The sequence below is a fragment of the Zootoca vivipara genome, chromosome 13 (genome assembly GCF_965207765.1).
Source record: "Zootoca vivipara chromosome 13, rZooViv2.hap1.1, whole genome shotgun sequence".
NCBI lineage: Eukaryota > Metazoa > Chordata > Lepidosauria > Squamata > Lacertidae > Zootoca > Zootoca vivipara.
The window spans coordinates 23,628,115-23,656,041 of record NC_142596.1 but is presented as its reverse complement, the minus strand read 5'-3'; the positions used below and the strand labels follow the sequence as shown (position 1 = coordinate 23,656,041).

General features: G+C 47.3%; 1 protein-coding gene across 10 annotated transcripts in view; it reads left to right on the top strand.

Moving 5' to 3' along the window:
• Nucleotides 1-27,927, top strand: part of CHD2 (chromodomain helicase DNA binding protein 2) — a 68,196-nt gene that overhangs the window by 26,727 nt on the left and 13,542 nt on the right. For all 10 annotated transcript variants that reach the window (XR_015946777.1, XM_088656586.1, XM_035132030.3 and 7 more), the window contains 22 exons: nt 368-493; nt 1,363-1,512; nt 3,425-3,558; nt 4,262-4,487; nt 5,557-5,657; nt 5,923-5,967; nt 6,104-6,279; nt 7,143-7,267; nt 10,096-10,312; nt 11,307-11,396; nt 12,960-13,150; nt 14,031-14,219; nt 15,349-15,511; nt 16,621-16,773; nt 18,385-18,456; nt 19,207-19,356; nt 20,557-20,705; nt 20,854-20,950; nt 23,989-24,081; nt 25,602-25,775; nt 27,266-27,441; nt 27,827-27,868. Coding sequence is in view for 9 of the 10 variants with exons in the window: in XM_088656586.1 (XP_088512712.1) it covers nt 368-493; nt 1,363-1,512; nt 3,425-3,558; nt 4,262-4,487; nt 5,557-5,657; nt 5,923-5,967; nt 6,104-6,279; nt 7,143-7,267; nt 10,096-10,312; nt 11,307-11,396; nt 12,960-13,150; nt 14,031-14,219; nt 15,349-15,511; nt 16,621-16,773; nt 18,385-18,456; nt 19,207-19,356; nt 20,557-20,705; nt 20,854-20,950; nt 23,989-24,081; nt 25,602-25,775; nt 27,266-27,441; nt 27,827-27,868 (3,039 nt within the window). In the remaining variant the exon portion in view is untranslated. The remainder of the gene's footprint in view (nt 1-367; nt 494-1,362; nt 1,513-3,424; nt 3,559-4,261; nt 4,488-5,556; nt 5,658-5,922; nt 5,968-6,103; nt 6,280-7,142; nt 7,268-10,095; nt 10,313-11,306; nt 11,397-12,959; nt 13,151-14,030; nt 14,220-15,348; nt 15,512-16,620; nt 16,774-18,384; nt 18,457-19,206; nt 19,357-20,556; nt 20,706-20,853; nt 20,951-23,988; nt 24,082-25,601; nt 25,776-27,265; nt 27,442-27,826; nt 27,869-27,927) is intronic.

Genomic DNA, 27,927 nt, shown 5'->3' with positions numbered 1-27,927 from the left:
TCAACATTTTGCTCTGTTCACATCACAAACTCCAAAGAGGCAAAATGTCTGGGGTCAGTTCCTGGTGGGTTTTTCCTTGCTGCAGCTTAGTACTTGGCCACACTGAGAGTGATAGATGCCTTTTGATGTGAGAGGAGCAAAAGGACATGAAATGCATCTGATCATCCTGGCAGGTTTGAGAAAGAGGATGTTTTGTTGTGCATCACAGTAGAAAGGAGCAAAGCAAGGAAGACCTTGGGTCACCGACTCAACCTCTCTAGAGCTGCAGGGCTGCTTGTGCTCCTGGTATGTTGTTTTAAAAGTGTGTTCCCTCCAGAACCGGACATTATAATGATAACCTTTGTTGGCGTTTTGCTTATAAATCTAGGCAACGATGGAAGGGGGAGGGCTCTGAGGACGATGGTGAGGAGGAAGATGGACAGGAACAAGGCACCAGCGCAGAAAGCGAACCAGAGCAGAAGAAAATAAGAGCTCGGAGACCTGTCCTGAGGAGGTAAGAAGGGATTCGTGGGGGTGCTGCCTTCCTTGGGTTTGCCATGCTTCCCTCACCTACCCTTAGACTTTGCTTCTGGTCATGGTGTAGTGGTTAAGAGCGGTGGACTCGTAATCTGGTGAACTGGGTTCGCTTCCCTGCTCCTCCACATGCAGCTGCTGGGTGACGTTGGGCTAGTCACACTTCTCTGAAGTCTCTCAGCCTCACTCACTTCGCAGAGTGTTCGTTGTGGGGGAGGAAGGGAAAGGAGATTGTTAGCCGCTTTGAGACTCCTTAAGGGGAGTGAAAGGTGGGATATCAAGTCCACACCCTTTTTAACAAGCAGCCTGAGCTACATATCTTCAGGAAATGAAAGTTTTCCTGTCCTTCCATGGCTGGGCTTGAGGCTCCCAGGGAAGACTGGGCTTACCTCCCCCTATCCTGAACCACCGCAGTTGGGCCCCCTTCCTCTCCCCAGCTCCTCTCCTCCCCGACACACCTCCCCTCAATAGAAACCACCACCGACAACAACAACCCCACACAAATTTAAAATGGTTGAAACAATTGTTGGACTCCCATTAGCCCCAGACAGCACAGTTAATAGCCAGGGGTGATGAGTGTTATAGTGCCAATAACATCTAGAGCAGGCATAGGCAAACTCCGGCCCTCCAGATGTTTTAGGACTACAATTCCCATCATCCCTGACCACTGGTCCTCTTAGCTAGGGATGATGGGAGTTGTAGTCCCAAACATCTGGAGGGCCAGAGTTTGCCTACCCCTGATCTAGAGGGCACCAAGGTTGGGAAAGGCTGTCCTGGCTCGGCTGCTCCCTTTGTATCCCAGGGTCTGTATAATACACACCGTGGTCTGTTTTCATGCTCGTTTTTTAGAGCACCGAGCAGAGCCGTTGCGAAAAAGGTCCACAAGCCCCAGCGTGGGAAGAGGCGGAGGAAAACGGAGTCATCTGAGGACGAAGATGATGACGAAGATGACGAGGCACCCAAAAGGCAGACCCGGCGCAGAGCAGCCAAAAACGTCAGGTAACGGCGGGCAGGAGCCCTGGTGCACGGAGAGCGACCATTTCTAGATTTGTATACGGGCAGAAGCAGACCAGTTTCTGCATGTGAATCCCTGTGTTGTCTTCAGTCCTCTACTAAGGGTGGCCTCTTGAGAAAATTCCCAAAAAATGTTATATTGATGGCATTTGACACCTTGGAAATTATAAAAAATGTACAACAGTGTCCCAAATAATGGTTGGAGATGTGGGGAACTAGGTTCCAGTATGTCCCATATGTGGTGGGTGTGTAAAAAGATTAAAACATTTTGGAATGATATTTATTTGGAACTAAAAAAAAATGTTAAAGCTACCCCTTCTTTAAAAAACCCAGAATCATTTCTACTCAGTATAACAGGCCCTGACATTCTTCGGAACGCAAGAAAGGTTTTCCTATACCTCGGAGGGTAAAGTAAAATTTGGGTTGTGAAAGCGGAAAACCTGGAAGTGTTTCACCGTGTGTGCATGTGCAGAAGCGGTCCCTCCAGTTGCGGAAACCTCGGGATCCAACCGGTGCTCCGGGACGGATCCTGTCCGCAATTGGAGGTACCACTGTATGCTTCAGTAGCTGCAAGGATACTTATTGCTACACATTGGAAGAGCGACAAATTCCCCTCCAAATCAGAGTGGCTATTGAAACTTGTAGAATATGGTGAGCTTAGATAACCTTTCAGGAAGGATCAAAGATAAGCCAAAGCAGGAATTCATCTCAAATTGGGAAGTTCTCAAGAAATAGCTTGAGAACAGATGCTGTGACTTAAATTCTGTAATAGCCTTTGAATAACCTCTGTAATAAATTCTTACAAAAATAGAATGATATAATTATTTGTACAGTGGTGCCTCGACTTACAAATTTAATCCGTTCCGAAGTCACCGAAGGTAAGTCGAAAAATTTGTAAGTCAAAAAACACCATTGGAAACACGATTTCCCATAGGAATGTATTGGAACGGAAAAATTCGTAAGTTGAAGCAATCCTATCTAAAAATTCATAAGTCGAAAAATCCCTATCTAAAACCACTGCAGGTTTTTTCCGGATGTCAAGACATTCGTAAGCGTGCGGCCAGTACCCCCATTCGTAAGTCGAAAAATTCGGTTGTTGAGTTGTTCGTTAAGTCGAGGTACCACTGTACTTTATTACTAAACAAATGGACAAATCTATGCAATAGGTTTCAACAAAACAAAACATGGAAAAGACGGGAAGTCTGACGCTTTGGAAGAAAAATTATGTTAAAATGTTAGGTTCCCCCTCCTTTTTGTATCAGTTTATTGGTAACAATGAACTCAAGTTTATGTTGTACAGTTGTATAATAAAGCATAATGAAATTTCAAAAAAAGAAAGAAAAAATGAGTGGCCTCTTGCAGGAACATTTTGTGTATCAAGTCGGAAGGTGCCTTACACTGTGTCAAATCACTAGTCCATGTAGCTCAGTACTGTCTACATCAGTGGTTCCCAATTAGCTAAGTACTGCAGAGCCCGTTTTTCAAAAGCCAAGCCATGGGCCCCCTGCTTTTGAAGATGTTTATACAATTTTGGTAGTTTTTGTTATGTGAATGGTGCCTCCATAACCTCCAACACATCTCAGCGCAAACCTGGGCCGTACTCCCATGCGAGAGCGTGACACCCCCAAAATGAGTGTTTTTGGCTACCACAGTCTCACTTGGGCCGTGTGTCCAGCCACGATCTTGCACATTTTGGGGTGCCATGCTCTCATGCTAAGTCAGATGGGGGACCCAACATGTCAGCAGCCATGGGGGTTGAACCCAGCACTGCCTTGTGACCTCGCCCCTCCAAGACAGATTGGAGCCCCACAGCACAGCAGAATATAAACACATTTATTTATATATATATAAAGAAAGAAAGAGACTTATGCTGTTGCCTTTTTGGTCCTGCCCGAAGTTACAAGGAAGACGATGACTTTGAGACGGACTCGGACGACCTGATTGAAATGACAGGAGAAGGGATTGAGGAACAGCAGGATAACAGCGAGACCATCGAGAAAGTGATAGACAGCAGGGTGGGCAAGAAAGGAGGTGAGTGTCTATAAGCAGGGGCACCTGCCTTGTGCCAGTGGTCTCACTTGGTATATTTAGCTAAGCTTGGTCAACTCCCGACAGGGTGATGCACGGGTACAGATAGCAAAAAAAGCCCCCCATGCAATAGCGTTCAGAAATAAAACAACATAAACGCAAAAAACAGTGCCACAGCTATTTAAGCAACTGAATTATAAAACAAGAACTTAAAACCACTGTTCAATGTGCTGGGGTGTCTGGCCAAAAAAACACAGATACCAAACTGGGATAAAGATTTTAGAAGGGGCCAAACAGACAACAGAGAAGGCGCCCGTCTGGTATTTAACGGGAGGGAGTTCCCAAGCATTTTTTGCAGGTTTTAAGTTTTCTCACTGCAAAACTCACTTCCACAGGAGGCAGTGATGGCCACCAACTTGGATGGCCTTGAAAGTGGATTGGGCAAAATGCACGGAGGACGAGGGTGTCTATGGCTACTAGCCAACGGCTATGCTGTGGTTGGAGCCAGTAATGCTTCTGAATACCAGATACTGCAAACCAAAGGGGTTGGTGGGGAAAGAGTGGTCTTGTGCTGCATCCTGCTTGCTGGTTTCCCACAGGGATCTGAATTGACTCCTGAGAAAATAGGATGCAAGACAAAGATGGGCCATTGCCCTGACCCGGCGGGCTCTTCTACGTTGATTAACTTCTGCTGTCTCTTTGACAGCCACTGGTGCTTCCACCACTGTCTATGCGACAGAAGTGAACGGGGACCCTTGTGCCGACTTTGATCCTGAGAAGGAGGAAGGGGAGCCCCAGTACCTGATTAAGTGGAAAGGCTGGTCGTACATCCACAGCACGTGGGAGAGCGAAGATTCCCTGCAGCAGCAGAAGGTCAAAGGGCTGAAGAAGTTGGAGAACTTCAAGAAGAAAGAGGATGAGATCAAGCAGTGGTACGTCTCCTCTGTATAAAGGGGTCCTCTTCCCTAGGAAGGACATCTGCACGAAGCAGGATGCAGGTCTAGCCACACGGAGCTAGCTCCCACACCACTTCCATGTTGGTGTAGTGGTTAGACTACGACCTGGGAGACCAGGGTTCAAATCCCCACTTGTCTGTGAGCTCTCTGAGTGACCTTGGCCCAGTCACGCACCCTTAGTTTAGTTTAGCTTCACACGGGTGTTAAATGAGGATCAAATGGAGATTGGGCGGGGAGCCTGTGTGTCAATGTGAGCTCCCTTTGGAGGAATTGTGGGATCAGCTATCAGTATCATGCCTGAAGTGGGTGTAACACTGCCCCCCGCTTCCAGATATGAAATTCAGGCTCTGAAACCTGCTTCAGCTCTTAAAGTGGCTTTAGAATCTTCATGGAATAGTATGGGCAGGATAGTGCTCGGATTCTCTGGCTCTCAAGGGTCGCCAACCTTTTGGGGCCAATGTCCACATTTGGAGTTTTGAAGTGCCATGGGTGCCAGTCACAAGATGACAGCCACAGCGTGCGTGGCGTAACACAAGACGGCTGTCGTTGGGGGCATGGCACAATGCAGGATGGCTTCTGTAGGGGTGTGGCATAACGCAACATGTCTTCTCTGGGATCGTGGCATAACACAAGATGGCTGCCACATCTGAAAGAGCAGAAAGGGAGAGAAGGATACAAAATGGTGCAAGACACCCCCCCCACCAAATCAAACACACTCACTGGTGAGGGTGAAAGGCACCTATTGCCAGCCACTTCTCTTACAGAAAGGAGCTCCTCTTCTCTGTTTAGAATAGAAGAGAGGGTGGGCGTTCAGTACTGGCACCCAGTAGAAAATGGTCATGTTTAAGAGTGGTGTGTTCAGTGTAAGAGAGACTTAAGCCAGTGCAAACAGGAACTGAGCAGGAAGAGCAAACAATGTCTTTCACATTGTGAATTTCTGAGGAGTTATGTGGGCACCTCATGGCAGCACATTGGCACCCCCCTGTTCTAGCTTTTATCTGCACGCACTCTGCAAAGGGCCTTTATCTGTCTCTTTCCTGCACAGGCTGGCAAAGGTGACTCCCGAAGATGTGGAATACTATAACTGCCAGCAAGAGCTGGCTTCCGAGTTGAACAAACAGTACCAGATAGTGGAGAGAGTGATTGGTGAGTCCAGAGCTCTGTGTTTGCCCCAGGTATGCCACTGAATGCTAGTTACCAGGAGTTGCAGGTGGGGAGAGAGTCCTCTTGCACTAGAGTCCTGCTTCTGAGCATCCAGTGGATGCCTTTAGCCACTGTGAGGACAGGATGCTGGACTAGATGGTCCCTCTTTGGCCTGATCCCTCTTCAGGGCTCTTATTACATTCTTTTGATGGTCTTCACGGTTCTACATCGCTGTATTTATTGGTGCTGTTCTGTTCTTGATCCGCAGCTGTGAAGACGAGCAAATCGGCAATCCCTGGGTCTGAATTTCCAGGTAACTTTTAACGCTTTTAATGGCTTCACTGAAAAAACAACGCCAGTTTTTTCAGAAGGGGCCTCGTGTAGGGTAGCACCTCTCAAAGATGACACCAGGCCTTTCCTGGTTTGTTGTTTTGTTTCAACACCTGTAGCTCACAACCGCAAATCCTCCTCCACCGATCCCGAATACCTTTGCAAGTGGATGGGGCTTTCATATGCAGATTGTAGCTGGGAGGATGAGGCCTTGATAAGCAAAAAATTCCAGCACTGCATTGACAGCTTCAACAGTAGGAACAACTCCAAAACGATGCCCACCCGGGATTGCAAGGTTTGTCTGCTTTTCCTTTGCCTCTCTGGTCTTTGTTTTCTCTCTCTCTCTGTGTGTATATATATATATATACAGTGGTACCTCTACTTACAAATGTTTCTACTTATGAATGGAGCTCCGTCCGCCATCTTGGATGTGGTTCAGATAGGATTTTTTCTACTTACGAATTTTTAGATAGGCTTGCTTCTACTTACGAATTTTTTCTCCCAATGCATTCCTATGGGATTCGACTTACAATTTTTTTCGACTTACAAATGTGTGTTCAGAATGCATTAAATTCGTAAGTAGAGGTACCACTGTGTATACACACACACACACACACACACACACACACACACACACACAAAATAGATTTGATTTCTCTCCAGTGGACAGTCGCCAGCTGGAAAAACCACATGGTTTCTTTCATAAATTTTACTACTACTACTAATTTTATTATTTATACCCCGCCCATCTGGCTGGGTTTCCCCAGCCACTCTGGGTGGCTTCCAACAAAATATTAAAATACAATAATTCATTGAATATTAAAAGCTTCCCTAAACAGCCTTCAGATGTCTTCTAAAAGTCATATAGTTGTTAATTTCTTTGACATCGTATGGGAGGGCATTCAACAGGGCGTGTGCCACTACTGAGAAGGCCACTCACAGAAGGCTTCTCACAGTGAGGGAACCGCCAGAAGGCCCTTGGCGTTGGACCTCACTGTCCAGGCAGAACAATGGGGATGGAGACGATCTTTCAGGTATACTGGACCGAGGCCGTTTAGGGCTTTAAAGGTCAGCATCAAGACTTGGAGAACCTGATTGCCCTTTCCAACTTTCAAACCCTCCAGTTTTATTCAGTTGACCAAGATCTTGCCTTCCTAGGTGCTGAAGCAGAGGCCTCGATTTGTTGCCTTGAAGAAACAGCCACCTTACATTGGTGATGAGAACCTGGAGCTCCGAGACTATCAGCTGGAAGGCCTCAACTGGCTGGCTCACTCATGGTGCAAGTAGGTGAAAGGAGTTCGGCCTGCCCAGGATGGCTGGAGGGATGATTGGGTTTGAACTTGAGAGTGAAGCCAATCTTTTCGGGACCCTTTTCCTTGGCTTTTGTGTTGTTCAACCTGGGCTGGTGGAGGTGGTTCACCTGCAAATCACAGGCATCCTCTGTTGTCATCAGAACAGAGGGGGGCTGCCTTATTCCAAGTCAGACCTTTGCTCCATTTAGCTCGGAGTTGTCTACACTGACTGGCAGCATCTCTCTGGGGTTTCCGAACAGTGTGTGTATGTCTTTCCCAGTCATATCTGAAAATGCCATGGATTGAACTTGGGACCTTCTGCATGCAGAGCAGATGCTTTGTCACGGAGCTACAGGCCAAAGCCGAGATTTGGGATGTGTTCCTATCCATGCCTATGGTCCACTTACTGTAACTTCACCTTTTGTTGTGCCCCTGGCATTCAGCCTCTGGGAGGTTACCTATGAAGGAATGTGTCCCTCCAGCTGAAAAAAGATCCCCCATCCCTGGTGTAGACAAATGCTGAGCAAGATAGAGTCAGCTTCCTTTGTGATTACCCTTCTGAAGCACGTACGTTTCTGAAAAAATACACTACTTCTGTATTTTCAGTGACTGGGGCCCATTTAATTTTTTTTTAATAGTTGCCCACTGAGCAGAGTTGTTTTTTGGATATAATCGTTGGAGGTGGATGGGAAGTGTCTGCCATTTCCTGAGTTCTTTGCAGGATGGTTTGGATAAAAAAGCAAATAATGAACAAACTAAATGTACCTGCTAAATGTGCAAATCTGTTTTCTTAAAAAAGAAAAGGAGACTTTGACCTGTGCTCAGAACATTATATAGCTGTTAAAAGGTTTTTTAACAGTAAGCATGAGACATGCTCTTAAAGGAAGATGCCCTCTTCCCCCAAATCTGTAATACTAATGTACTGTTTCTACTACAGTATTTTGATCTGATGAGAAACTCAGTCTATTCCATAATAATAATAATAATAATAATAATAATAATAATAATATATTTATTATTATTTTATTTATACTGTGCCCATCTGGCTGGTTTTCCCTAGCCACTCTGGGCAGCTACCAACAGAATATTAAAATACAATAATACAAAATACAATAATAATTAAACATTAAAAGCTTCCCTAAACAGGGCTGCCTTCAGATGTCTTCTAAAAGTCTGGTAGTTTTTTTCTCTTTGACATCTGGTGAGAGGGCATTCCACAGGGCGGGTGCCACTACTGAGAAGGCCCTCTGCCTGGTTAGGGCTTTAAAGGTCAGCACCAACACTTTGAATTGTGCTCGGAAACGTACTGGGAGCCAGTGTAGGTCTTTCAAGACCGGTGTTATGTGGTCTCGGCGGCCGCTCCCAGTCACCAGTCTAGCTGCCGCATTCTGGATTAGTTGTAGTTTCCGGGTCACCTTCAAAGGTAAGCCCCACATAGAGTGCATTGCAGTAGTCCAAGCGAGAGATAACTAGAGCATGTACCACTCTGGTGAGACAGTCTGCGGGCAGGTAGGGTCTCAGCCTGCGTACCAGATGGAGCTGATGAACAGCTGCCTTGGACACAGAATTGACCTCCACCTTCATGGACAGCTGTGAGTCCAAAATGACTCCCAGGCTGCACACCTGGTCCTTCAGGGGTACAGTTACCCCATTCAAGACCAGGGAACCCTCCACATCTGCCCGCCTCCTGTCCCCCCAAAACAGTACTTCTGTCTTGTCAGGATTCAACCTCAATCTGTTAGCCGCCATCCATCCTCCAAAAGAATGTTCTTAACATACTTTGCATTTGCAATGCAATCTTTAATATAACTTTGTGGAGGTCTTGAAGCCTCACCAGGACCCTGCTAAAATCTCTTCCCTCCCACTTTCCCTTTCCTGGAAAACAAGAAATGGCTCCTCGGGCTATTGGCTTGGTCCATAGGAATCAGTTGGTGGATTTATTGCAGATTCTTTTACGCTGCTACTCACGTGTGCAAGATTCTTGTGGCATCCACACAATGTTGTCCTCATCAAAATGTTTCTGCAGAGTTGTGTTAAAACGAAACAAAAAACCCGTTCTGTATTTTCCACAAAAACGGTAAATCTGAATTAAAAGAGGAAAATAAGTAATATAATAATAATAATAATAATAATAATAATAATAATAATAATAATAATTTTTTATCTATACCCCGCCCTTCCCGGTTCAGAAACCCAGGCTCAGGGCAGCTAACAACAAATTTAAAACACTTAATTGTAATGCAACATAAAAGCACCATAAAATACAGTATAAAAGCATAAATAGCAATAAAATTCAAAGTTCAAAAATCAATTTGGGGGAAATCCATCCAATAAACATTAGGTAGTCACCAGGGCTAGCTGGCTAAATTAGACCTACTTGGGCCAGCAAGGAGGCCAGGGGAGAATTAGCTGTGGGGTCCCAGAGCAGGTAATCTTCATAAAAAGGGGAGGGGGGGAAGAGAAGGGAAATAAAAGATCAGGCTGAGTTTAAATAGGGAATAGCTCTGTCTTACAGGCCCTGTGGAAGGAGGTTAAATCCAGTAGGGCCCTAGTCTCATGGGACAGAGCATTCCACCAGGTCGGAGCCATCACTGAAAAGGCCCTGGCCCTGGTGGAGGATAGTCGTGACTTCCTTAGGGCCCAGGACCTCTAAACTATGGTTATTCATGGACTCAAGTAGGACAATGTTTTGATTAGGATGACATGCATGAAGAAGCAGCATAAACCTCCTGGCTTATACCAGAAATGCGTTGGAAATGTGAGCTGACCAGCGAGTAATGGGCATTGATCGTTTCCTCCTCTCTCCTGTGTCCTTTCAGGAGCAACAGTGTCATCCTGGCAGATGAGATGGGCTTAGGGAAGACCATCCAGACCATCTCTTTCCTCTCCTACCTTTTCCATCAGCACCAGCTGTACGGCCCCTTCGTGATCGTGGTGCCCTTGTCGACGCTGACCTCGTGGCAGAGGGAGTTTGAGATCTGGGCGCCGGAGATCAACGTGGTCGTCTATATCGGAGATCAGATGAGCAGGAACGCTGTAAGCTACAGCCCAAGAAGCTGGGTTAACAGAGAACATGCAAATGGGAGCGTATCTCGGGGTGGGTTTTGCAAACACAGGGTAAAAAATCCTCAGCATTCCTGAAGGACTGGGCTGCCAGTGCATTGAACAGATAATTAAATTTGTAATAACTACAAACTGTTTCATGTCCATGTATTTGGCTTTTCTAAAGAAGTAGTAATGCAAAGTGAATGTTGAATCTTCCCCCCAAGGCAAGCCTATATTGGATGTGCAATCATTATTTCTCTTTTCTCCTTAGTTGTAAGAAAGTGTTGAAGCCCCACTAGAAATCTTGGCATGCATTCAAATGTGGGGAATATTGCATTAGTTTTCCTAATTACCGTATTGGCCCGACTATAAGCCGGACCCGCAAATAAGCTGCACCTTTATAATTTTTCCCCTTGAATTATAACCTGAATATAAGCCGCTCCCTTAAAATTGGGTTACAGGTTGAAAATTGCTGTGGTTGGTAGAATTGTAACTCCAAGCCAATTTAAGCCTTTGATCTTGCAAGCCTGCAAAAGTTACCGTACGATCGCTAAAATCGCAAATCGCTATTCAATTGCTACAATTCTGCAGGCACTCGCACCCATAAATGGCAAATGTAGAAGAAAATACCATGGGTTAATTGCACAACAGTTTCAAGCTCTCAAACCGGCAATAAAACATTCCATTTTACTGTATGTCTGTTTCAGCAGCTATATCATAAAAGCCCATTTTTGTAAGGTTGCAAATTTAAGCTGCAGTTTAACTTTCCGTGGTCGGAATTTCGGGGAAAAAGTGTGGCTTATATTCAGGCCAATTCGGTATCGTGCTAGCACTGCTTTCCTTTCGCACTGATGGAGCAGCTGCTTTGCATGCAGAAGATCCCAGTTCCAGTCCTTGGCCTCTCTGGGTAGAGCTAGGAAAGACCCCCACCTGAGAACGTGCCTTGCAGATGAAGCTCATGCCTGAACTTTTGGTTCCTCCTCAGATCCGTGAGTATGAGTGGATCCACGCGCAGACCAAGCGGTTGAAGTTCAACGTGCTCATCACAACATACGAGATTCTCCTGAAGGACAAGGTGATTGCATAGGCGAGGGCAGGACTCTTGTCTTTCTCGTTGGAAATGGGCACTCCTTCGTACCACTGGTGACAAGAACCTCCTCCTTGTTTTCTGGGGCTGGAGCTGCTACCAGTCAGAGAGATAAACAACGACCTGACATTTAGAAAATACCTAAAGGCAGCCTTGTTTAGGGAAGTTTTTAATCTGTGACATTTTAATGTATTTTAATGTGTGTTGGAAGCCGCCCAGAGTGGCGGGGGGACCTGGCCAGATGGGCGGGGTATAAATAATAAATTATTATTATTGGCTCTCCTCTTGCAAAACGTCTGTGTTCAATGGTACATCTTCAGCTTAAAAACAGGGCATGTTAAATGAATTGCGGAGCAAGGATTTTAACCTGGGTCTTCCGGCCCTCTGGGCCACAAGGGACTCTGATTTGTTAACGTAGCTTCCTTCTTTCCATGCAGCTCCTTCCTGGGTTGCAATACTTGGGGGCCCAAGTACCCTCCGTAAAAAGCGGCTTGCTTGCTTTGTGTCCCTCAAGACACCTTGAGATAGCCATAGATCTCCTCCTTGCTCCCAAAGACACAGCACTTAAGTTTTGCCCTGCTCTGAAGTTGCCATTCAGACATGGAGGATAAGGCAACTAGCCTCAAGGGCTCTGCTCTGCTGCTGCCGTCAGAGGCAGGTCAGTTCTGAATATGCTGGAAGGGGAGAGAGTGCTCATGTGCTTGAGGGTCTCCAGCTTTCTTGAAATGGGAAGGGGACCAGCAGGTCTCAGCGGCAGAGCAGATGAGTTGCGTACAGAAAATCCCCAGCTCAATTTCCTGGTATTTGCAGTTAAAAATACAAGCTGGTTGCAGGGGATGGGAAAGTTCTCCTTCTGCCCAAGACTACAAGGAGCTGCTACCAGTCAGAGTAGAAAATTCAGAGCAGGATAGAACTGCTGTTGGTATGTGGTCAGAGTGTGTAGCCTAGAACTTTCCCCAGAATCCTCTGCAACACACTGTGGCCTCACCTGCATTATAAAGCAGTATCCTATCCCTTTAAACCAGGCACCCCCAAACTTCAGCCCTCCAGATGTTTTGGACTACAATTCCCATCATCCCTGACCACTGGTCCTGTTAGCTAGGGATCATGGGAGCTGTAGGCCAAAACATCTGGAGGGCCGCAGTTTGGGGATGCCTGCTTTAAACAGTCAGGACTTCCCCCTAAAGCACCCTGGGAACTGCAGTCTCTTAAGGGTGCTGAGAGTTGTTAGGAGACCCCTGGTCCCCTCACAGAGCTACAGTTCTCAAGAGTTCCCTGGGAAGAGTGACTGATGGTTAAACCGTTCTGGGAATTGTAGCTCCGTGAGGATAGTAGGGGTTGCCTCACAATTCTCAGCACCCATAACAAACTACGGCTCCCCTGATTCTTTGGGGAAGACTGTTTAAAGTGGTATCATAGTGCTTTAAATGGAGATGGGGCCTGCAATTTTCCATGGGGCCAGTGTGCAGAGTTCCTTTGGCAGATGGTAGAAAGGAGCTTGCCGGAAGAGCTAGCAGGTTTGAAAAAGTCCTTGTTGATGTGTTGCTCTAGACTGTTCTGGGGAGCATTAACTGGGCCTTCCTCGGTGTGGACGAAGCTCATCGCTTGAAGAATGACGACTCCTTGCTGTACAAGACGTTGATTGACTTCAAGTCGAACCACCGGTTGCTCATCACTGGGACGCCCCTTCAGAATTCTCTCAAAGAGCTCTGGTCCCTGCTGCATTTTATCATGCCAGAGAAGTAAGCCCTCCTTACTGTGCATCGAAAGTTATGCCTGCCTCCAGGGCAAAGGTTGTCTCTTTTAGACCAGTGGCAAGATACACAAAGGGCGCAGAGCAGTAGGAGCATGAGGGTTTGGAAGAAGCTGTGGGGGTGGGGGTGCCTTACGAGATGCTGCAGAGGGAGCCACCAAAAGTGCAGGGATGGGTGTTCTGAGCAGTCTCTTAAGCCTGCCTTCCTTCCTTCTTTTTTTTTGGAAAGGGTTTCTAGAACCTAACTTCAAAAGTGAACTTCCATGCTTCTAGTCCTTAAAGCAGCGGGGGTTGGCTTGAAAGGACATTGCCAGTGCAGCCTTTAACGTGGCTGGGCAGGGAGCTCCGTACCGGCCAGGGTACTGTACAGAGCTCCTTGCCCCCTGACCCCCATGATTAGCAGCAGAAGAAAAATAGAGAATAAGATTTTCTTAAAAGATGCAAATGTACTCAATAGAACTCCAGTTCTTCCAAGCACAGAAAATGGCATAGGGGTTTGTAGCTGAGTGTGAGTGCATGCATGGACATGGGTGTGTGTGAGAGAGAGCATGTCCCCAAGTGAGTGTGAACCCAAGTGTGTGTGCCTGTGAGTACGAGCGTGCATATATGCGAGTGTGCAGACTTGGGGAGGATACCCAGCACCTTCCCCATTCATCTCCACCCTGCAGCCTCTTCACTTCCTTGCCAATACAAAGTGAGAATCTGCTGCAGATGGTTTTGAAAGCAATTCTGTTCTGAACCTGCAAACTAGTGCAGAATTTGGGTAGCCTTTTTTTGAGGGTGTGTGGGTCGGAAAGAGGAGGAAGAGGAGGGATTCCTGCCAGCTCCTTTCCACCGCCCCTTTTTTTGTGCCCTGTTCTTGCTGCCAGGTTTGAGTTGTGGGAAGATTTTGAAGACGACCATGGGAAAGGGCGCGAGAACGGCTACCAGAGCCTCCACAAAGTCTTGGAGCCATTTCTCCTGCGCAGGGTGAAGAAGGATGTGGAGAAGTCCCTCCCTGCCAAAGTGGAACAGATCCTGCGGGTGGAGATGTCTGCCTTGCAGAAACAGTATTACAAGTAGGTACCTGGTGTCACGGCAGGACTTCTCAGAGGCTGTGCTGCAAGAAAGATTCTCAGTACGCCTCAATGCACCATGGGGAATATGGTTATTAGATAAAGGCCCCTGTGAACCCCAAGATCACCCCACAGCCCGAAGTGTTTGCCTGATGTATCTCTGTGTGATTTATCCTTTCCCCATCTCTGCCTGTGATTTGGAGCATTTGTATCCCTCCTGATGCAAAGATAGAGTAGCATTAGCTACCCACAGGAGGTTCCCTGTTGCATCTCTGCATGAGTCACTGCCAGAGTCCTATCCAGGCCAGTGACTCGTGTAAGAGCACAGGAGGCAGCTTCCTCCAATAGTAGTAGTTTTTGCTCCTGGCATCCTTCTTTGCCAGCCTGGTCACCCTCCAGATGTTTGGGCCACAAGTTCCACCAGCTTCAGCCACCTGTGGTCCAAACTGTCTGAAGGGCAGCAGGTTGACAGAAGCACAAACACCCTTTCAGCTTTACGAGTGGCCTCTTGAGTTTTAATTCAGAACCAATGAGGCCCTCCGCTTTCTAGAAGACACTGGGTTTGTGTAACGTCAGGGTGTTTAAATTGCAAGTGGCAAAAAGCTGCATTGTGGGTGTCTTTAAATTCCAGGACCATTAGGAAGCAGGGAATGGCTTTCATAGTTATAAGTGAAATCTGCAGCAAAATGTTGCAGCATGGAGTGTGCCCGGTCAGCCACACCCTCTTCCAGGATACTCCATTCCATTCTCCCCTGCCCCCTTTGTATCGTCCCAACAGCTCATCAAATTTCTGCGCTTGTGGCACTTGTTCTGTTTTCATAGTTCTCATTTGGAGGGTCCTCCCCCCACCACCTCAAATCCCTTGAGGGTTTTCCTCCTAAGTATAATCTTTTTTACTTTTGTAAACCTCCTGATGATACCTTTGCTTTGAGCATGATTGCTACAATTGTGGCTGAATTTGGGACCCGTGCTCACATATGAATTCCTTACTTCCCTTGTGCTCAGTCTCTGAACTCGCAGCATGCCCACTTGGTTAGGATCGTCTCCCCAAGTCCCCTTGCTATCCACCCTTGGAAATAGCGCAGTTGGGAGTTCAGGCCGCCTGACGCCCCGTTCCCCGCTTGCTCTGCAGGTGGATTTTAACGCGCAACTACAGAGCGCTCTCTAAAGGCACTCGCGGGAGCACGTCCGGCTTCCTGAACATCGTGATGGAGCTGAAGAAGTGTTGCAACCACTGCTATCTGATCAAGGCCCCCGAGGAGAACGAGAGAGAGAACAGGCAGGAGCTGCTGCTGGTGGGTAACATAGAGGGAGTGGGGGGGGGGCGGAAGGAGGGAGCACATTGGCCCATGTGCTGGTTACATAAGCCTGTGGTGTGGTTGCATTCAGAAAGCTTGCTGCACAGCAGCTTCACTTCTGCAAGGTCTTGCAGAGTTGGAGAAGGGTCAGAAAAGGGCAAACCCAAACAGTCAAGGGCATGGAGCAACTCCACTATGAGGAAAGATTGCTGCATTTGGGATGCTTTTTTAACCTTAAAGACAAGCAAGAGGCAACATGATAGACGTTTATACAATATGCAGCATATAGTTAAACTGTGGAACTCCCTCCCACAGGAGAAAGTGATGGTCACCAACTTGGATTGCTTTAAAAGAGGACTGGGCAAATTCATGGAGGAGTAGACTTATGAGTGGTACTAGCCATAGCGGCTATGCTCAGCAGTCATGCTTCTTACCACAGGGGGGCGGGGAGAGTGCTCTTGTGCTTGAATCCTGGTTGACGGTTTCCCACAGGCAATCTGTGAGAACAGGATGCTGGACTAAATGGCCCTTCGGCCTGATCCAGTAGGCCCTTCTTATGTTTCCCGTTGCACACTGCTTCTGGACACCTGTGTACAGATGTGTAACATTTGTATAGCAGTTTTAAGTGTTTGAAATCCTTCACGTGCATTGTCTAGCTGTAATCCACGGGAGAGCTCTGTTAGGCAACAATCCAGTAGCCCCACATGACCCCAGAGTTTTCCACACACCTGATTTCTTCATCCAAGCAAGCAGAATCACAATGCAAGAATGCTTTCCAGCCATACAGACGTACATATCCAGCCATGCAGGATATGTGAGGTCTGTGGCCTGGAGCGAGTCCTAAGGGCCAGATAGATTTTCTTAGAGGGTCATACTTGGCCCCTGGCTCTTAAGTTATCCACCCCTGCTGTAAGTTAAGCCAGCAGCATTGTCACCCATATTACAGATGGAGACACTGAGGCGCAGACAGATCGGCGTGCCTGAATCCTCCCCCCATATCAGTTCATGGCTGACTCAGCGAGATTCAAACGAGGGATCTTCCTGATTTGTAGGGCTCAGTCCAGGTTGGAAGCGCCATTTGCGAATGACCACCATGTCCCCTTCAGTCTTTAATCAGGAGCAGCGGGAAGCTCATCCTCCTGGACAAACTGCTGAGCAGGCTGCGCGAGAGGGGGAACCGAGTCCTCATCTTCTCCCAGATGGTGAGAATGCTGGACATCTTGGCAGAGTATCTGGCCATCAAGCACTACCCTTTCCAGGTGAGGCTGCCAGGGGTGAAACAGGCACGAGCTGCTGGCGTGGTTGGTTCAAAGGGGACAGTCTCAGATAAGCTTCAGATGTGGAAACCGGATGTCAGGGGGACTCCCTACAGGGAACCTCCCCCAGTCATCCTGACCAGCACTTCGCCCAGTGATAGCGCTAGCAGCGGGTCAGGAGGAGGGAATGAGGAATGGAGCGGAGTGGAGAGGGGGCTCTCAGACGTGTCAGAGCCTCGACACCGACCCAGCTGGCCAGAGGTGGAAGGACAGTGCAGCGAGGTGTTGGAGCCTCTGCAACGCTCCAGCCAAAGGACGGGAGAAGGAATGCAGCCCCTTCCCGCGCCCGAATTGAGGCGCGCCCACATGCAGGGCTAGGGGGCGGTGCTTTGGGGTGCCCAGGCTTTTATGCTGGTCCAAGACGTGACGGAAGCCATTGCCGGGTTCTGAATCGGACTAGGCAGCCATGTTTTCTGATATCTCTGCACTGTAAATAATATGCACAATAAAGCTGTTAAAGACAGAGCGGACTGGAGCGTCTTTACTCAAGAGTAGCCGCAACAATCCCCTGACATCAAAGGTGCATGAAAAGAAAAGGAGGGGATGATGCATTTTGTATTTTTGTTGTTGAATTTATACCCCACCCTTCCTCCCCGAAGAACCCATGTACTCCTTATGCATCAAGCATAGGTCTGCAGAGGACTTCCCTCTCATGTTAAGATACTGCGGGCATACGGAGAAAGTGTAGTTTGGTTTCCTGAGAATATATTTCAAAGCAAGCGAGTTTCTAGTCCTTACATTGTTCAGGGGGCACATCTCAGCCTGGCAAAAGTACTTTTTAACTGGAGACATTTGCTGGTTTGGCCTGGGACTTCACCCACTGATGCTGAATGTCGGAATATTCAGGGTGGATAGAAGAAAGTCATTCTTCATGCAGCACATCATTAAACTATGGAACTCACTCCCACTGGAGGCATTGATCGCCACCCGCTGGAGGCAGTGATCAGATGGCCTTAAAAGAGGATTGGACAAATGCATGGAGGATGAGGCTATCAATGACTACGAACCGCAAGGGCTATGCTCTGCTTCCATGGTCAGAAGCAGCCAGTCGCTGGAAGCCACAGGGTGGAGAGTGCTCTTGGCTTTGGGTCCTGCTTCCCACAGCCCTCTGGTTGGCCTCTGTGTGAACAGGATGCTGGACTAGATGGGCCACGGACCTGATCCAGCAGGCTCTTCTTACATGCTCTGCACTGAAATCTGCCACTGAGCTTTGCCCTTTCCACGTGGCATCGTGTCTTATGCCCCCTCATGTATTTTTTAAAATACCGTAAGCACTTCTACAAGCCGTTCCTGGCTCAGGGCTTGTAATGGGAGCTGCGGAGTCACCTGGTGCCTGTTAATGCTTCCCGGCCACTGTCCCCTGTGGCAACAAGGTTATTTTTAATCACTGTTATTTTTAAAGTGTTGCCTTGCTCCAGGCTGGTAGAAGCTGGACAGGGATTTGAGTTTCTGAACCATCCGCTGCAGCAGTACCCAGTGTGTGTGTGTGTGTGTGTGTGTGTGTGTTTTGATTCCACCAGTGTCCTTTGATTTAATCACTGTTGTTTTTTGCAGCGCCTGGACGGCTCGATCAAAGGCGAGATCCGAAAGCAGGCGCTGGATCACTTCAATGCCGAAGGCTCGGAGGTAATGATCATTGTGACCTGCCCATTCAGAGGGAGGGCAGCAGCTGGCGGGGTCTTCTGAGGAGACGCAGCGAGTACTACAAGAAAGGGGGTGTCATATTCCTCATCTTTATCAGCCATTCGTCTCTGATAAAAGATGTTGGGTTAGGCCGAAACGGCGAAAATGACCGGGAATATCAGAAACCAGGAAGACAGAAACTTTTAACAAGGAATGAGGACAATTTAGAAGTTATCTAAGAGAACACTGTAAACAACTAAAAACTTTGGTGGGATTATAGTAACAAAAAGGATTTTTAAGACAAAGGGAGATACTATAAGATGCAGTAAAAAAAAAGTTTGACAATGGAAACCATGGAGGGAACTCGTAAGGGTTCAGGGAATCCTATATGTTTATGATTATGATTAATGTTTAAATTCAAATGCATATTGTAAAGCTGAATAAAAAAAAATAATAGGAAGAAAAAAAGAAAGGGGATATCGTTGCCAACATTTTGCAAAGCGTTTTTTGGGGGGGATTGAAACTTTTCCTTTCTATCCAAGCTTTGTCCCTGGCTAGCCGGCCAGATCTTTTTTCCAGCCTCTTATCAGAAACATCACTGTGCAGAAATCTGCCCTCTAGTTCCCCAAAGGGCTTCCCTCCAAAAAAATATGTGTGTCTATGTGTGTGGTTATTGTATTGCAAATCACTTTGGAATGCCTCAGGGAAGCAATTCCTGTGCTTAGCACTGAGGCCCTTTTGTCTCCTCCTCAGGACTTCTGTTTCCTCCTGTCCACACGAGCTGGTGGCCTTGGGATTAACTTGGCCTCTGCCGACACGGTGGTCATTTTCGACTCGGACTGGAACCCTCAGAATGACTTGCAGGCTCAGGCCCGGGCTCACCGGATAGGGCAGAAGAAGCAGGTCAGAGAAAGAGCCGAAGCTCTCATGTTGCAGCCATGGATGGGGGGCAGCAGCCCCTAAGATTCTGGAATGCCCACAGAGTTCCTGCAGGCCGTTTTCCTGCGTTGTTTTTCTTCAGACATGACAGTTACCTCTTAGTTCTATGCCGGTTGCTTTCTTCATTCCGTAGGTGGAGAGGGAGACGGAAAGATAGCACTTGAGGTAACACCAGGGAGAAGGGATATTTTTCTGCCCTATTTCAATCATGGGACCCTATTTGCTATTTTTCTTAGAGGTTTAATAAGATGCTGTTATTCATTGTTATTATTTAATTTCTATCCCGTCCTTTCTCCCAAGGATGCCCAGGGTGGCAAACACCTAAAAGTTTAAAAGAGGATCGGACAGATTCATGGAGGAGGAGTTTTTAAATGGTTTTTTTAAAAAAATATGAAGACCAATTAAAAAAAAAACCATTTGAAAATCATCTAATAACAGTCGTGGCTCTCCCAAAAGAATTCTGGGAGCTGCAGTTTGCTAGGAGACCCCCTATTTCTCTCCCAGAGCTATATTCCCAGAGTTTTCTGGGAAGAGGGATTGATTGTTAAAGCTCCCTGGAATGTAGCTCTGTAAAGGGAATAGGGCAGGCATGGCCAAACTTTGCCCTCTAGCTGTTTGAGGACTACAGTTCCCATCACCCCTGACCACTGGTCCTGTTAGCTAGGGATGATGGGAGTTGTAGTCCCAAAACAGCTGGAGGACCAAGTTTGGCCATGCCTGGAATAGGGGGTCTCCCATCTACTCTCAGCACCCTTACCAAACTACACTTCCCAGGATACTTTGGGGGAAGCCATGACCATTTAAAATGGTATCATAGTGGGTTTAAATGTATGGTGCAGACGGGAGGGAGCCTTTGTAGAGAGGTAATTCCACAGTTGGCTCGGACCTCTACTTTAGAAGCAGCCACAGTCGTATAGAGCTCTAAGGCATTAAGGGGAAACAAAACCTCTAACCTTTTTTTACATGTGGCACCTCCTTCGAGCTCCTCTGGCTTGCAGGGCAGGAGTTGGCAGGCAGAAGGACCTCTCTCCAATTAAAAAGATGTTGCATTTAAGGGAGAACGAAAAGCTTCTGGCTTAGATGCTCTGGGGTAAGAGAGGAACCGTGATCTGAATCTCTGGAAAATGGGCTTTTATCTGTACCCTCCCCCCCCCCCCCGGGCAGGTGAATATTTATCGATTGGTTACCAAGGGGACGGTGGAAGAAGAGATTATCGAAAGAGCCAAGAAGAAGATGGTTTTAGACCATCTAGTGATACAGCGCATGGACACCACAGGCCGAACTGTTCTGGACAACAACTCTGGCAGATCCAAGTAAGGGGGATGAGGGAGGATGGGGACAGGTTCTCTTGAGGACTAACTTGATCCAAACCAACTAGTATCTCTTGGGTGTATATCAGTCTTCCGTGAGATGCTGCCCTCCAGTAGGTCCAACGTCTACTTCCTTCTTGTTCCCTTGCAGCACAAACCCTTTCAACAAAGAGGAGCTGACGGCCATCTTGAAGTTCGGTGCGGAAGACCTGTTCAAAGAGCAGGAAGGGGAAGAATCTGAGCCACAGGTGAGCCCAACCGGAAGGGTTTTTGGTTGGCACACTTGGTTAGAGATGGTTCCCCCTCTGAAAGTTGTATTCAAAGCTACAGTGGTACCTTGGTTTTCAAACATCTCCGTTGACGAACATTTCGGTTTTCGAACACCGTAAACCTAGAAGTAAATGCTTCGGTTTTCAAACATGCCTCAGAATTTGAACTGGAAATGCTGCTTCCATATTGAGTTTTCTGTTTTGAGGCTTCCATACTGAGTTTTCGGTTTTTGAACGTTTTGGAACTCGAATGGTCTTCCGGAACGGATTACGTTCGAAAACCGAGGTGCCACTGTATTCCTACCCAGACCAGGCCCATAAATCAATTCAAATCAAATCTTTATTGTTCCCCCCCAATAGTTTTTATTCATTTTATAATAAGACATCATACAACAAAAACACAACAAAACATATACATCACTAAACAAAAATAAAAATAACAAAAAATAAACACTTATCATACTTTGCTTAACATTGTCTTACGGACTTCCTCAGATCCCTCCCTTCTGATTTTCATTTTTTGAGATCATTTTGCTCCTTAGCAATTTTCATATACTGTATCTAAATTCCATTATCATCGAAATCAACCAATATTTTCTCAGCCATTCATATTGCCAAAACATTCATCTCTCTCTCTCTCTCTCTCTCTCTCTCTCTCTCTCTCTCTCTCTCTCTCTCTCTTTATCTTACTATCCTCCTCCTCCTATCCCCCCTCCCCAGGCCGCCTCCTGCTACTAGAAGGCCCCAGGGTGAACAGACAGTCAAAGGTGGTCCATTTTATGATTAGGCTTCTCCCCCCCACCTCCCCCCCAGAACCTCCCCCTGCCACCAAGAGGCTCCAAGATGAAGAGGGGGGACAAAGGCAGCGGGCCGCCCAACCATCTACCTAAACATACAATTTCTATATAGCTATCCTAAACATATTTCTCAATTCCTCATATTTCTACCTATTTTCCCCCACATATATCATACTTTTCCTTCCCTAGCCTAATATTTCCTCCAAGAAAAACTTCATACAATTACTCATTCCTTAAATCACATATAACTTTTACCTTTTTAATTTTTACCATTTATTCTCTGCCTCCCCCCCCCCGGTTTCTTTCCCCCAGTCGATACAACAAATTCCATAATGTAGCCCGAATTCAAATCCCATTTTTATCCAGCCCTATAAGAACCACAATTTCCTTTTTCATCCCACTCCCAATCTCTCATGTTTTGCAACCCAAATTTTTGTCCTCTACTCCCCCTGCCCCCCCAAACTGCAAAAGTTCTCTCCCTTGCCAGACCCAAATCATTACATTTTCCCTGGTTTCCCTTAAGATCAATCCCAAAGGTAGTTCTTGTTCTTCCATCTCTAAAATAATAAAGTTCCATGGTACTTCTTGGTGGGTCTTCTCTCCTTGTTGGGCTCTTTCTTCTTCCTCTTCTTTGGATTCTTTTCCTTTATCCGCAGGAACTGGTTCTTCATTTCCCACTGCACCCAAATCAAATCTTTATTGTTACAGTCAATGACCAGTACTCAAATTATTAGAACTAAGATAGTTGTGTTCATTAATTTCAGTGGGTTTACTTTGAGCAGGATTAATTTTTGATACAAGCTTGTATGTTCCTGTGATATCAACAGAGGTGAACAACCCCACACTTCCCCATACCAGTTCCCAAGCTGGTGTCCCACAAGGAATAAATTGATTTCATTCTTTATTCCTTTACTCTATTCCACAGGTGGCGCTGTGGGTTAAACCACAGAGCCTAGAGCTTGCCGATGAGAAGGTCGGCAGTTCGAATTCCTGCGACGGGGTGAGCTCCCGTTGCTCAGTCCCAGCTCCTGCTAACCTAGCAGTTTGAAAGCACGTCAAAGTGCAAGTAGATAAATAGGTACCGCTACAGCGGGAAGGTAAATGGCGTTTCCGTGTGCTGCTCTGGTTCTCCAGAAGCAGCTTTGTCATGCTGACCACATGACCTGGAAGCTGTATACCGGCTCCCTCGGCCAATAATGCGAGATGAGCGCGCAACCCCAGAGTCGGTCACGACTGGACCTAATGGTCAGGGGTCCCTTTACCTTTACCTTACCTACCCCTTTCACCGCAAGGTCCCAGGACAGGTTACGACGATATAATAATACAGTTATAAAATCAAATGAATCATTTTATGATCTTAAAACTACCAAGACCATTCTAAATGGAACAGGGGACTTTAAATTCAACAAAAAGAAGTGTATCCCCCAAAACAAAATACCTTAACTCCCAAGGGGCAGGGTAAAAGAGGTGTGTCTTCAGCATTGGGTGGAGGCTGTGGAACGATGATGTCAGGCACTGTGGGTGGAGGGTGTTCTAGAACTGAGGGGCCATCACAGAGAAATCCCTCTCCCGGGCTACAACTGCCAACACTTCTGAAGATGAGGCAGCGACACTGAGGTACTCCTCTGCCGGTAGCCTGAGACGGCCTGTAGGCAGGGATGGAGACAATCTTTCAGATATTTGGGGCCTTAGTAGTAGTTGCTCTGTGAGCAATGCAAAAAATTATTTGTTGTGAATCTCATGCGGTGTTGAAAGGGGCACATTCCTGTACAGTCGTACCTTGCTTGCCAAACGCCTTGGAACTTGTACGTTTTGGCTCCCGAACGACCGAAAACCGGAAGCGAGTGTTCTGGTTTTTGAACAATTTTCAGAAACGGAACGTCCGGTGTGGCTTCCAATTGGCTGCAGGACGTTCCTGCAGCCAATCGGAAGCTGTGCCTTGGTTTTTGAACAGTTACGGGAGTCTCGAACACATTCTGTTCGAGAACCAAGGTACGACTGTACTTTTTGAAAGAAGCAAAAAACTGGGTGTCTTTGGTTTTAGAAAGTTTGGGAAATGCTGGACGCTATCCCATCTCCTTCCATCTCTCTAAAGCACTGAGCACACTTCTCCCACATCCCACCCCACTGAGTTCATTCTTACTCAGCATTCGGTTATTGCAGACTCTCTCTCATTTCTTATGGGCTGTGATTCCCTCCTGTCTCCCCCACCCCTTCCAGGAAATGGACATCGAGGAAATTTTGCGCTTGGCCGAAACCCGAGAGAACGAAGCGTCCACGAGCGCCACAGATGAACTTCTGTCTCAGTTCAAGGTATGGACCTGTGCGGGTGGAGCAGAAAGCAAAAGTTAGCATGTTTTCAGTTATTTATTGAATTTCTATCGCAGCCTTCCTCCCCAAGGAACCCAGGGGCAGAGGATAAAACAGTGGCTATAGAGGTTTGCATTATTGCCAGAGGCTAGCAGTGTAGGGAACAACCTTGTGCAGAATGAGAGCATTGGTCCACCTAGCTGAAGGCTGCCTACCCAATGGGTGGGGAACCTGTGCCCCATCCCCACCTGGAATGGTTGGGCTCCAGCTTCCATCTGTCCCAGCTAGCATAGGCAATAGTCAGGGAAGGTGGGAGCTGCAGTTGAGCATCTCCTGCAGGGTCCCCGTCCCCAGTCTACACATCAACTGGAAGCGTCTCTCCAGGTTTTCAGGCTTGATTTCCAAATGACTTCAGCTGGTTTGGAGTCCTCCTTCACCCACCTTGTAAGAATGCTCTCCCCACCCCCAGAAAAAACACGCCCCTTGGCATTCAAATCCATTAAACAAGCACTAGTGTGGTGGCAGATTCAGAAGTCCCTTTGTGACAGTCACACTTTACACCTTTTCTGAGATTATACAACCTTAGTTTAAATAAGAATTGTACAGTTATGCAGTGATAATAATTAGGGGTGCATTGAAAGGACCAGTGTACAGTGTTACCTTGGTTTATGAACTTGATCCGTTCCGGAAGTCTGTTCTTAAACCAAAGCGTTCTTAAACCAAGGTGTGCTTTCCCATAGCAGCAGGGGACTCAGTTTACAAATGGAACACACCCAATAGGAAGCGGAACATGTTCTGCTTCCAAGGCAAAGTTCACAAACCAAAACACCTACTTCTGGGTTTGCAACATTCTTAATCCAAGTTGTTCATAAACTAAGCTGTTCTTAAACCAAGGTACCGGTGTATATCTCCATGTGTCACCTTTTAGCTAGATTAATTTACTTATGTGCATATATGTACATGAGCAAATTATTTGGAGTGCTCCAGCATCTTATTTTGGATGGACTTGAGTTGCGTTTTCCTTAAAGGTCCATTGTACATAACAGAATTTGCACACTACAGCTGTACCTTGGTTGTCGAATGGAAGCCGTTCCGGAAGTCCGTTCGACTTCCAAAACATTTGCAAACCAAGGCACGGTTTCTGATTGGCTGATTGGCCCCAGAAACAATTTAGCATTTGTAGAACCTGAGATATGGGGCAAAGCATGCAGGCAGTAGTCTTCCCATTTTGTGCATGTGAAATTAGCCTTCCCCCACTTCAGTGTTTTACTTCGTCCCCACCTCACTCCGGAAAAATTTATGCAGACACTCATGATTGTGACCCGGGTTCAAATTCCTGCACGGTCCCGGTGGCCTTGGAGAAGGCATGCACTCGCAGCCTCAGTTTCCCTTTGTCTTAGCGGGTTCTACTCACACGGTGTCATTGTGAGGACACACAAACACACAGTCCATGGGATTGGCTCGAAATATTTTTTAACCTGCTAATGAGGAATGAAACCTGGTGGGTGTTTTATCCTTTGTAGGTAGCCAACTTTACAACGATGGAGGAGGAGGAAGCCCCGCTCGAGGAGAAGTCTCAGAAGGACTGGGACGATATCATCCCGGAGGAGCAGAGAAAGAAGGCGGAGGAGGAGGAGCGGCAGAAGGAACTAGAGGAGATCTACATGCTTCCCAGAATCCGCAGCTCGGCTAAAAAGGTATGGCCAGGGCAGGGTGTGTCCTCCTTGATTTGAACCCAGACCAACCACTGCCGTAAGAAGAGCCAACTCATTCAGGCCAAAAGTCCCTCTAGTCCCCCTGCAGCCACTCGGGTACCTTTGGGAGAAGCCTGCATGCTGGAGCTGAGTGCAGCAATGCTCATCCTTTCTTCATTTAAGGCATTCACACAGAGCCTGCTGCTTCAGTGAGGGACATATGGCATTTATTATTTCCTTTGTGCTCTCTTTGCAGTGTGGGGTGCTTGATGGAGGGTCATAAGCAAAGGCAGGTGCTTTCCCCCAAAGGGTTTACATTCTAAATTTAGGAAGTTGGGTACATCGGAGGCTGGACTACGAGGTGTGAGAGAGGGCGATGCAGGATTGGAGACTGCAGAGTGGGTTAAATAGGTTCCCTTGCAGATTTCAGTTTCCCTCTTGCAAACTCTTGCTTTTTGAAATGCAAAGCAGGGCCCCTCGTTGGGAAGGAACATAGGAGGCTGACATATTGAGCCAGACCATCGAGCTCAGTATCACTTACCCTGGCTGGTAGCTGCTCTCCAGGGATTCAGACTGATCTCTCCGAGCCTTGGGATTGAACCTGGGACTTTCTGCCTGCAAAGCAGATGCTTTACCACTGAGCTGTGGTCCCGTCCCTTTAAGGATTAAGTTTCCGCTCCTCATAGCTGCCAAGTTCCGGCCTGAGAAATAAGGGACTGGACTGGAAGTAGCAGACCGGAAGTAGCGCTGCCGCCATTTTGGAACTGGGCGGAGCATGCTCAGAAGCTACTTTTGATGTTGCTCTGCCTTGTTCCAAAATGGCCACCACACCAAAAGTCACGCTGTAGCCATTTTGGAACTGGGCAGAGCATGCTCAGAAGCTACTTTTGATGCTGCTCTGCCCTGTTCCAAAATGGCCGCCACACCAGAAGTCACGCTGCAGCCATTTTGGAACTGGGCAAAGCAGCATCAAAAGTCGCTTCTAAGCATGCTCCGCCCAGTTTCAAGATGGCCGCCGCGCCAGAACAAACCGGGGAAAAACAAAAAAATCTGTTTTTTTGGCTGGGGACAGCTGGAAAAACGGGGGTTTCCCGGGGAGTACGGGAGACTTGGCAGCTGTGCCGCTCCTCGTGGTTCGGAATAAAGGGCTGATTTGAATAGCAGCAAAGGAAGCTGCCTTAAACTGAGTCAGACCATTGGTAGCACTGGTTTCAGGCAGGGGGCAGTCCCAGCCCTAGCTGGTCTCAAACCTGGGACCTTCTGCATGCAAGCAGATGCTTACCACCAAACAATGGCCCTTCCTGAACAAGTGGGTCTGCTTTTATAGGCAATAGCTGGCATATCAAAGATCCAGCAGGACACTGGAAGCCTTTCACCCTCCTCATCTGCCAAAATATATGGGGCACCCTGAAGTGAAGAGAGCTCAGGGACTAAGATACCTCCTGCTGCAAGCAAGCAGCCTGGCTGATCTGTTGTCCTTTCTGCCCCCATAGGCTCAGGCCAATGACAGCGATTCGGATGTTGAGATGAAGAAAAAGCTGCAGGGGTCGTCCGGCTCGGAGAGCGAGACAGAGGACTCGGATGATGATAAGAGGCCCAAACGAAGAGGGCGACCCCGCAGCGTCCGGAAGGACATGGTGGAAGGCTTCACAGACACAGAAATCAGGAGGTCAGCACTGAGCCCCGCTCCAGCTGCCTGGTGGGGTTTCATCGGCATTTATTCCTCCCCCTGCCCAGGAGTCTTGAGCAGGTTCCGATACTCATTTTCATTTAAGCGAAAAAGCCCATTGTTTTTTGTTTTACAATCCAGAATTACCTTATTTACTTGGCAGCCCAGCAAAGTTTTGTGATAACCCTTGGAGTTCCAGGGAGACTGTGGTACTCTTGGGATGGTGGCACAATCATGATTTGGGAGCTGGAGTTAGCAGGATCCCTGACTGCCTTTTGCCATAGTTATGTGACCAGCTCCACAGAACAAGTTTATTCAAGTAGGAATGCACTCGCTGGAACTCTTTTGACAGCTGTTGCCCCATTTTTTTCTTCGAATCCTGCAGGTTTATCAAGGCCTACAAAAAGTTTGGAGTTCCCCTGGAACGGTAAGTGCTGATCTATTTAGTTGGGGTGCAAGGGATTACGCTGAGGGTACTGTTATTAT